Source organism: Pelodiscus sinensis, chromosome 18 (assembly GCF_049634645.1).
Source record: "Pelodiscus sinensis isolate JC-2024 chromosome 18, ASM4963464v1, whole genome shotgun sequence".
NCBI classification, from domain to species: domain Eukaryota; kingdom Metazoa; phylum Chordata; order Testudines; family Trionychidae; genus Pelodiscus; species Pelodiscus sinensis.
In genome coordinates, this window is record NC_134728.1 from 15,370,263 (window position 1) to 15,381,577 (window position 11,315).

Here is an 11,315-nt window from a genome sequence, read left to right on the forward strand (position 1 = left end):
GAACTTCAGGTTCTCCATGCATGGATCAGACAATGGTGCAGGGTTTTAGGGTTACCAAGAACTGGGGAACCTTGAACCTTTGAGGAAAAAAGGAACCTATACAAGAAAGTTGGGTTCCACCTCAATCAAAATGCACTAGACTGCTCTATGTAAAATTTAAAAAGGTTCTAAAGGATTCTTTAGACTAAGGGCTGGAGGAAGGCTGCCAGGCACAGCAGAGCTGTGCAGGAGGGGAAGGGAGATGAGCACTGGTGACAGGAATCATTACGCCTGCAGCATTCAGAAGTAGTCAGAAAAGCTTGAGAGCTGCTTGGGGAAGAACCGGGTTTACTTGTGATACCTGCTGCACCTTTTCAAAGGCAAAGGATTCAATCCCCCAGCACAGTTTACCCAGCCCAAGGTGGCATCCCTCCATCCTGATATAACCATTCTGGGCTGTTCAGAATGCTGGCCATTTTAGGGTATGTCTAGACCACAAGCCTCTTTCGAAAGAGGCTTTTTTGAAAGAATCTTTCAAAAAAGCCTCTTTCAAAAGAGAGCATCTAGTCTACAAGCAGATTTTTTGAAAAAGCGAGCCACTTTTTCGAAAGAGAGTCTAGATGCTCTCTTTCAAAAAAGCACAGTTTACATTAAATAGCACCTTTTTTTGAAAGAGTATTTTTGAAAAAAGACGTTATTCCTTGTAAAATGAGGTTTACCGTGATCGAAAAAACTGCCACATTCTTTTGATTTACTTTCAAAAGAACTTGGCTGCAGTCTAGACGCAGGTGAAGTTTTTTTTGAAAAAAGTAGCCTTTTTTCGACCCCCCCCCCAAACCCTGTAGTCTAGACACACCCTTAGTGCCCAACTGCCTCCATCAGCTATATTAACCCTATAAAACCACATCAATCCTATACACTTGCCACATTTACCCTGGGACAACCGTCATTTGGCCCTTAGTTCTTAAACAATCTCTTAACTAACTTAGCACTTACAAGGTTTGAATTTTCCCTCACATCTTTCCCTACCTCCTGAAGATTTGTCAGCAGAAAATGTTGCCTCTGAGTACAGTTCCTGTCCATGCAGCCTCTTCCTCCCTTCACTCAGCTCTAACACAATATACTCTGATCCCAGAACTAAGAATCGACTGCACATTCTATAAACTGCTTTGAACCTTTTAAGAATATTTTCAGGTTATGCCTGGTCTGTAACTAGAAGAGAAGGTTTTTTAATCATTCAGAATTCTTTTCCCGCAGGAGACTTTAATATGTGAGTGTGTAATTTATAACGTGAGTGCCAGTTCTCAGACAGTTTCTAAGTACTGTAATGCTATATCTATATTAATGAAAAATATATTCAAAATTATGTTCTGCGACAAAGCATCTTCCCAAATTCTGGGAAGGAACTTTACTATCTACATGAACACCCCATAAATGGGAGCCAGAGTGGGCACATATGTGGAGATGCAGAATCCATGGCAGTCAATTAAGAGATCTTAAGTTTCAAAGAACAAAAAAAAAGGCAAAAGCAAAATGGGACATTACAAAAAGAAGAAAGGATCTAAGAAAATGCAAAGTTAATTTTAAGCAAAAATGTATCTGGGATGGAAGATTGAAAAGAAAAAGGTTTAATTCCATTGTGTTTTCTATTCCCATCAAATTTACCTAGGAGCTATCAACATCCCTGCTGTTCCAATTTTTTTTAAAACGTCTAATATCTCAGACTGTCAATTTATTGCTGTATTCTATTTGCAGTTATCATTGCTGCGGGGTAAGGAGAAGAAGATCACCTTGCTTCATGCCCTTGTGGAACAGATCTTCTTACATGAGCCTGATTTGGCTAAATTTTCTCAGGAGTTGACAGAATTTGAAGCTGTTCCTGGTGGTAAGAGGATAAAAAAAAAACCCTCTTTGCAAAAGTCTCCATCTTCACATTATGTGCATAATTTTTATTAACATTTTTTCCTCTCCCTCCAACCTCCCACTCTGTTCCTTTCCAGCTTCCATCAAAGGTCTCCGTGCTGAAGTTGATGGTATGTAAATATGTTTTCTAAATTCACGGAAATGCTTTCATAAGTTGTGCAGTCACTCGAAACAGGTTTTCATTGCATTTATTTTGTAGTTTGTAAAGGAAGTAAAGGTTCAAAATATTGAGGTAACAGGTTGCCATGGCTATATATAACCTGTCATGTTATCATGTGGAATTTAAAATGAAATATTTGTGTGTCCATGTGGTTTAGAAATGATCTATCAGAAATATACTGCCTGATAATAGCAAAATCCATTAAATTTGCTTGAAACTCAGATGTTAAATGATACAGGTGCTTTATCAAAATTACTTCTAGGAAAGTCACAGAAGGCAGCAGAAAAATAAGGAGAAACTGAATATAGTTAAGTAATGAAGTTCAAGAACCCATTTGAGCTAAACCAGTATCATTTAGAAAGTGACAATGCACCTCTAGTGAAGTCAGTAGAAAGGAGCAAAACTTCATATATGAGATAGCAAGTGGGGGGGTTTTGAGGGAATTTGAGGCTACATGTAAAGAGGTATTGAATTCATTGGTATGAGGACCATTGAAGTGAATGGGTTTTGGATTGAGGCCTTGAAGACCAGAAAAGGCATAAAAAACAAATAAAAATGTATTTCAGTTTTATCAGAAGCAGGAGGCTTACAAAAGCTTCATTTACCTTTTACAAAAGTGTGCTAGGGATGATGATTGAAACTATTGACCAAGATGTTCATCTTTTATGCTAGGCAAAATGACAGAAGCACTAACTATAGGAAGAGCTGTCAGTCCTTATAAAAGATCCTGATGATATTTACTCAGAGAAGCAGGGCCAGACGAAGGATTTATGGGGCAGTACTACTAAACTGGTGCCTCTTTGCCTGACGAAATCCTGGGGAAGAAGGGGGTGACAATTTTTTAGAGATGTGATTTTATAAACTTCAGCAACACACTAATGAAATAGTTTTAAAACAAATTTTAAAATACGGACCTGTCGATGAACACAGTAAATTCAGAAACTGACGGTATATTGCTGGAGCTGGCAAATGCCTGTTAAATGGCTTCATTACCACTTCAATGGCCCTTTCACAGGTTCAAAATCTGCTGATAGCTCTTGCAGGCTTTTTCACTTTGAAGTTAACGAGAATTCTCTCTGGAGGAAGCAAAGCCACAGAACAGGGAGAGGAAGAGGCGGGTGGGTGGACAGTAAGACCCAGCGGTGCCCCCAAATTTTCAGGTGCCTTATTCAGCTGTGTATACTGAGGCATATGGACAAGGATGACCCTTCAGAGAAGCTCTTGTGTGTCTGTTTGCAGTAGGCCTTTGATCGGGCATATACCCTTGGGCTATAGAAGTGCTTTATTAGCTCGCCCTATGAAATTTCGCTCAGATTTCACTCAGCTTTTGCTATGCTATAAAATATTAAGATAGCTATTTCCCTTCTGTCACTTGTGTTTCTTGGGAGCATTTTGGCAGCCTGCCTAAATCAATGACCATTCTAAGGCCAGGCTCATGCTGCCATGGCCAAATCCGCAACAACAAACACTGTGTGCTTGGAACTACTAGGAACTGCCAGATTATTTATAGTTTTGGGGAACTGGAAAAAGAGAACTAGACTGGGCTCCCTGACAGCCCTGAACCCTTTACATGGTACATTCCCCTTCCCTCTGAAGGTACTAGATGGAGCTCCCCCATTTCTCCAGGTGAAGGAAGGAGAAGGAAATTGATGGATCAGTCTTCCCCCTCATCTAATCCCATACCCAGCATGTGGCCTCAGGGGCCAGTCCTACCTCCTGGGGGCACCACATAAGGCAGGAACTCCTCCAACTCCAGGGGTGGAGGAGAAAGAGGACTAGACTGCACTCTCAGTCAGCCCTGTGGAACCCAGCACCTGGATTCAGTGGTCCACCCTACCTCTGGAATAATAGCCTTCTCTTGCTGCCACCTGCTGCAGTTAGTCCTGTAGCTCAAATGGTAGCAGCCGCTATTATGGAGCTGAAGGTTCAAATCAGTGTGATTTTTCTGTGAGGCAAAGGCAGGCCTTTATACAGCAGAGTGAGTGTGCCTGGAATGGAAGTTCTTGCATTGATCCCTTTCTTTTGTGGTTAGTTTTAAAGAAAGAATTGGAAAACGTTATTGAGTACCGAAAGATTATCAAGTCCAAGGCTATGAAAGCAAGAACTCAAGAGTCACAGTTCTACAAAGAATTAAAGGTAACATTTACCAGAACTTAGATTTAGACTGTAAACTGCTGAGGTCTAATGTGTTTTACTTGGTTAGGGTTCAATGTAACTTGGCTTGGTATAATGGGGTACAAAGAGATGGTTGTCTCTGTGAAGGCTGCTTACTAGGGCTGGCTGCAAACCAACACTTCTGGTTCAGAAAAAATCCGGAGACTTTAGAATCTGTTTTTTTGTTCCAACACAGAACAAAACTTAGACCTTGTGAAAATTTTTTGCAAAAAATCATCAGAGAAGGAGGGGGGGGGGGGGGGGGGGGAGGAGAGTATGAGCTGCTCCAAGATAGCTGATAGGTTCGTGCCGAGGACACTCACTGGGGAAATGTGAAACCCAGATTCGAGTCCCTACTCCAAACCCAGCAGAGCAGGAGTTTGAGCCTGGGTCTTCCATATGGCTGGTGAATGTGATGACACCCAGACTCGTGATGATGCTCAGACTATGTCTCTTTTCTGACTAGAAATTCCATCCTGGATCTGAGAAACGTTCCCAAAGCACTATGGTTTTGATAAAAAGGCATTTTTCGCCTGAAAAAGTTTAGTCTTTTTTTTTTTCAACTGGTTTTACTACTAACAGGATAGGTAGCAGAATGAGGAAGGGAGCAGGCTCCACAGAGCTGCTATATCCCATCCTTTAGCAGCTGGGCAAGGGGGGTGGCAGAGCCCTACTCCTCCCCCACAATTAAGATGATGTCAGAGCTGCACTGGCACAGTAGGGAAAATGCTACCCCAAGAATAGATTTTGTGTGGTTCACTCTGTCCCCAAAAGCAGGGACAATGGCAGACGCACAGATTTTCCACATTCCTGTCTTCCTCCTGGCTTCTCCAGTAGTAACATAACCACACACTATCTCTTAGGGTATGTCTACACTAGCTCGGTAGTTCGAGCTAGGTAGGGTAATGAGGGCAAACAGAGTTGCAAATGAAGCCCCAGATTTAAATATCCTGGGCTTCATTTGCATGTTCCCGGGCGCCGCCATTTTTAAATCCCCTTAGTCTGAACTCCGTGCCCACGGCTACACACGGCACGGAGTAGTTAGTTCAAATTAAAGATCCTTATTCGAACTACCGTTGCTCCTAATTCCACGATGATGATGTCAGTGCATTGACGGCTCTGCAGGCGGAGGTGCCAATCGCGCGTTCTGCCTTGAGCACTAGCTGCTGCAACCCGCCTCAGACCATTCCTGCCGGCCTGTAATTGCCAGGGTCACCACTAGAGCCCTTTTTAAATATTGGCATCACATTAACTATCTTCCAGTCATTAGGTACAGAAGCTGGTTTAAAGGATAGGTTACAAACCATGGTTAATAGTTCCACAGTTTCATATTTGAGTTTTCAGAACTCCTGGGTGAATGCCATCTGGTCCTAGTGACTTGTAACTATTTAATTTATCAATTTGTTCCAAAACCTCCTCTAATGACACCGCAATCTGGGACAATTCCTCAGATTTGTCACCTAAAAAGAATGGGTCAGGTTTGGGAATCTTACTAACATCCTTAGCTGTGAAGACTGAAACAAAGAATTCATTTAGTTTCTCCACAATAACCTTACTCATCTTTGAGTACTCTTTTAACATCTCAATTGTCCAGTGTCCCCACTGGTTGTTTAGCAGGCTTCCTGCTTCTGATGTTCTTAAAAACATTTTGCTATTACTTTTTGAGTGTTTGGCTAGCTGTTCTACAAATTCCTTTTAAGCTTTTCTTATTAAATTTTTACACTTAATTTGACAGTTTATGTTCCTTTCTATTTTCCTCACTAGGATTTAACTTCCACTTTTTACATTATGCTTTTTTAAAAATCTCTCACTGCTTCTTTTACTTGGTTGTTAAGGCACGGTGGCACTTATTTGGTTCTCTTACTGTGTTTTTTAATTTGGGGTATACATTTAAGTTGGGCCTCTATTATGGTGTCTTTGAAAAGGTTCTATGCAGTTTGCAGGGATTTTACTTTTGGCATTGTACCTTTCAATTTCTTTTTAATTAATTTCCTCATTTTTGTGTAGTTCCCCTTTCTGAAATTAAGTGCCACAGTGTTGGGCTGCTGAGGTGTTTTTAGAAAAGAAAAATTAGAAAAGAACAGCTATTAAGAAACATGCCATTTCAAAATGTACAATGCTGTAGCCTTATTTCCAGCAGGTAACTTGGACGTGAATACTTACTCTTAAGCTGAGCATATTTTTGATGCACTAAATCCTGAATGCACAAGTATTAGAATGCAGCAATAGTGATATTAAAGTTCAGGGAGCAAATCTCCTGAAAATCAAGTCCCAATAATTTGTAACTTACATTTTGTACTTCGATCACTTTGAATAGATTTAATGCCAGTGCGCAAAATTCTGAGAGGTCTCAAATTCTGAAACTCTTTCATTGACTTCAGTGACCTCATATTTATGGAAATGCAGAAAATTGTGGGTATGTTGCATATCTTGCATTCTTTGTGGAACATTTCTGGAAAATTTGACCTGCATTCTCTTTTTTTGTTGTTATCAATGAATCATCTGACAGCTGTCAAGTATTGCTTTCATACCGTGTCCTAGTATTAATTCAAGATTGTGGGTTTAAAAAAAATGTATTACAGGATCTAATTCAGAAGTATGAAGGACACCTTTCACAACTGTCAAAAAGATGCGATGAAATGAAGAAGCTCTACAATGAAACACTGGTATATATTATATTCGAACTTAATTGAAAGACATCTTTCTTTTTAAAAGCTATTTTCTAAAAATGCACAAGCTTCCATAAATGCAACTCGCACATGACTTAGATACTTTCCTCAGTACATAAAAATTTATGTGCAACGTTGGTAAGAAATACCATGTTCCACATTGTATATAGATCAGTGCTATGCACCTCCAGCTATTATCGATAACAGGAAATGCAGGTGCTCACCTTGAAATTTCTAACCATTGTTATATAACAAGTAGAGCTTAAGGGTTCATGGTAAACAAAATGAATAAATAGCTAGCATTTGAATAGACCAGTGGTTCCCAAACTTTTCCAGATGGGGACCCATTTTGACAATTCAGGAAGACTTGGTGACCCAAGGCAATTCAAAAAAGGGGGGAGGAGGGAGGGCAGAGTCACCTGGGGAGAAACTTGGTGACAAAAATTTTAAAGCTTTTTCCACAATGACATTTTAAAAAAAAATCTGCTATCAGAGTATCACCAGCTCAATTCCTCTGGCTGTAGCAATAGTGGTGTTAAGCTGGAGTCTTTATTCATACCTCTGTTATAGGAATCAAACTTGTAAATGAAGTTAAGTTCTAGGCTTCCCTGTGGAGTTGGCTTGTGAAATTGGCCTGAAACAATACCGTGACTTTGAGATCCGTTAATGAATTCCTGGGAAAGTAAAAATGGTCCCCATCAGGTTTCTGTGTGTTGCCTTTTTGGATATCTCATTTGTGTCCATTAACTCTTCTGACATCTGTATTGGCCAAACTGGACAGTCCCTACAAGACCAGGTGCTGGGGCTATAGAAGATAATAGGACAATGAGTAGAGCTGTGTAAAGAGGTTTTTTTAAAAGTTTCTGAGCAGCTAAAGTCTCTGATCTGAGAGAAACTGAAAATTTCTGAATTTCTGGTGAATCAAAAGAAAAAAAAAAGTACCAGGTGAAATAACTGTGTCATTCAACCTGAAACTCAATGTTTTGTTTTGACAAAAAGAAGGGACTAGAGTCAGAAAACAAAAGCAGGGGTAATGCCATCCCCTGCTCCTACATAGTAATCTAGTGGTTAGGGAATTTGTGTGGTATGTGAAAGGCCCCCTTTCTCTCATGGGAGCACTCTTACCTCTAGTTCATAGGGTGTGTGCCCATCAATCTCTTTTGCTGACGTTGTACTTTTTTTTAATACAAATAATTAAATATTAATTGGAACAGGGACTGAAATTCAATTCCTCCCCCCCCCCCCCCCCAGCCCACGTGAGTGCCCTAACCATAGTGCTATAGAATCAATCTCTGTCTCATTCTTCTTACTGGATACTTTAAGAATTTTATACAAAGTGGAACAACTTCAGCAAGAAACACTGAGAGATACTCGCCCCAGAACTTTGCTATTTTTATCTGAGCTGGTTGAAATGATTGGAATTTTGCAATCTATGAGGAAATTTCATAACTTGAAAAAATAACGAAGAAAACAGTGGATGAAATTTTTAATTGTTCTTCTGACTATGTTTTTACCAAATCTAGAGCTAGTCAATTAAATATGTTTTTTTAAAATTTCAGATAAAAACAAGAAAAGATGTTCTTTATCATGAATTTCTCCTTTTTTTTTGAACAGCTCTAATTTTTGTGGGTTGGCTAATTGATTTAATTAAAAATAGTCTGAAAACTTAATGTGGTTATTGTGTAATCTATTAAGTTGCTATCCCAGAACACAAAAGTTACACATTTAGCCAAATCACAGGCAACAATTATAATTTTAGCCACAGTGCCCCCTCTGTTGGTCTCAGTTGAGATATGTAGAAATCAGCAGTAGGGATAGCTCTATTTCCACAGTTATTTAATCCCTTTTCTCTCAGTTGTCACTGTGGTCCAGTGATCCACTCTGATGATTTCTGACTGGATTTAGAATTTTGGTGATACATGAGTTGAAACCACAGATGAATACTAAATTGAGGGGAAGGACAACATTGAGCTAAATGCACTGTTCTGAGACGTGGGTCTCTGGGTTTGATCCTCCACCATTAATGTCAATTAAAGTTTTTAGGATGAAGCCCTTTGTTCTGTATTACCCATCTGTAAAACTGTGGTAATTATATTTCCATTCTCTGATTTGTCATGTTAGATTTTTAAACTCTTTGCAGCATGGACAATGCATTAGTATATATGTGCATGATATCTAGTCAAAGGGAGCCCCTGTCTCAACTGTGGCCTCTAGATGTTCCTGTAATCATAAACCAATAACAATAAATGCACTTAATCTTATCTTGGATTCTGCTCAAAGGATTTGGATAATGTTAAATGTTTAGTATTTTTTCTCTTTCAAATTCACAGGTAAAATTCGGGGAACTACCAGATCAAGACTCTCAAGAGCTATTTGGCTGGATTTCTGCATTTATTAGGGAATTCAGGAAGGTCTCTGCAGACATGTCATAAGTTCTCCAATGTTAAAGGCAACAAACTTTTTCTTAAATGTTGTGTCATGGAACTTTGTTGCCTGGAAAGCTTTCGGGGGTACCTAGATGGCGCATAGAAATTTTATTGGCGCTCTGAATAGGAGTGAATTTGCCCTGTGTGGATATAGTCAAAATAGATTCTACACACTTAAGAGGTTTTAAAATGTGACCATCAAAATCCCAGATTGCCTATGTGCATCTTCCTGGTTGTGTTTTTAACTTTCTTACTGATGCATCTCTCTTTTTGGAGGGGAGGGCAAAATATTTTTATCCACTGACATGTCTGTACTTTGGAAGGGGAGAAAAATCTCAGCATGTTATAATTCTCTTTTTAATACTTTTCTTTGTTACCCAGTCTTTTGAGTGAATTTTATGTATTCCTCCCAAGCAAAGAATAATTTTGCGGTTAATTTTTTTATTCTTCTTACTGTAATGTTACTAAATAATGTATCATCTGCTTTGTAATAAAATGTGGACTCTCGACCCACAGAGAGAAACGTTTAGCAGAAATTCATGTTCATCTGCATCTATTACAGCCTGGCAACTCAGAATGAATAATGAGAAGAGTGTAAGGCTGCGTAATTTTTTTTTTTTTTTTTTTTACAAAACAGTGCAATGAAATTGTGCTCTTTTCATGACTAATGATTCAGGAAGCATATATTGGAGTGACTGAAGAGCTGAGATTTTAGTTGTATTGGCAGGCAGGGCACAACATAAGAAAAGCAGAATGAAAACCTCTTATGAGTCATGTAAGTATCAGATCTTGGAGAAGATCATCCATGATTTTCAACATGAAAACCACTTTGGGTGCATAAGTTGGGAAAACTATGAGTTTAAATTTGAATACTTTGGCAGAAGCTCAACAAATTACAGATGGGGAAAATGCCTACAGCTGCAAAAAAGCAAAAGAAAGAACACAACTTTGTTTTGCACATTGTAACCTTGAAAGCAGAAAAGTGGCACAAGTCCTTTATTGATTAGCTGTTCTGCCTATTGGTGCCGAAAGCTACGATGATTGAGAGGCCTATGTCTTCCAACTTATTTTTGGGTCTAAATGTCCAATCCTGCAAGATGCTACTCACCTCTGAATTTGACTTCAGCCTCTGAGGCACTTACAAGCTACCAGTACACACTTGCTTAGCTTTTGGCACATCACTTCTCTCTTTGAAAATCCATTGCCTGGGACTACACATGCTTGAAGTTAAGAACTTGCAAAAGGGCTGTCAGGAGCAGGGGATTCATAGTGAAGGTTTAAAATACTCTTTCCCCCAAGGAAAAAGAACAGTACTCCAGGGAAAAAAAATCTACAAATATAGGTGTCATATTTTACTCAGATCAATGTTAGAATGCTGCAGATCAGATGCTGTTGAGGCCAGTGCCACTTCATGTTGGTAAAGGCTTTAGTTATTTGGGACCAGATCATAGTTTTCTCTACATAAGGTAACACCCTGTATTTTTTATGCACCTCCAGCATTATTTCCCATATACATATTCTCGAACCAACAATATGCAATTATTAATAGCCACATAGTTTTCTGTCGATCATTACAGTCTCCAGTTCTGAATAGTCTTCATTTATATGTGAAGCAGGTAAAATAACTCTGAATACTATTGCCATTTCCATGGTATCCAGATCCCTGTGTCCCTGAACAGCATCCGTGATGGTCATGATAATTTTCACGTTTTTCTTCCATTAGGCTAGTACTAAATAATTTTCTTTTAGAGAAATGTTCCCTCCCCCCCCAATTGCCTTTTTTTACTAGAAATAATAACAGCTGTCACTTGTTATATTGTTCAGTTGGCATGTTCTCTTCCAATTAAAAAAATCATATTCTGTAGTCAATATCTACAGCTTTGTGTGAATATCCTAGAGCATTAAATAAAAAAAAAATCCAAGTAGTTCATTGGCAAGGTGCTCTAATTCTAACCCTTGTTGAGGGAATGAAGCTTTTTTGCTGAGCGGAACTTGATATGAAGA

At 39.2% G+C, this 11,315-nt stretch overlaps 1 protein-coding gene across 6 annotated transcripts in view; it reads left to right on the plus strand.

The window, feature by feature from the left end:
- The window catches only part of LOC102457221 (uncharacterized), a 137,959-nt gene extending 128,024 nt beyond the window's left edge, over nucleotides 1-9,935 (plus strand). For all 6 annotated transcript variants that reach the window (XM_075901164.1, XM_075901165.1, XM_025187914.2 and 3 more), the window contains 5 exons: nucleotides 1,735-1,864; nucleotides 1,980-2,012; nucleotides 4,095-4,198; nucleotides 6,799-6,882; nucleotides 9,216-9,935. In XM_075901164.1, the coding sequence (XP_075757279.1) occupies nucleotides 1,735-1,864; nucleotides 1,980-2,012; nucleotides 4,095-4,198; nucleotides 6,799-6,882; nucleotides 9,216-9,317 (453 nt within the window). In that variant the 3' untranslated portion in view covers nucleotides 9,318-9,935. The remainder of the gene's footprint in view (nucleotides 1-1,734; nucleotides 1,865-1,979; nucleotides 2,013-4,094; nucleotides 4,199-6,798; nucleotides 6,883-9,215) is intronic.
- Nucleotides 9,936-11,315: the final 1,380 nt, after the last annotated feature.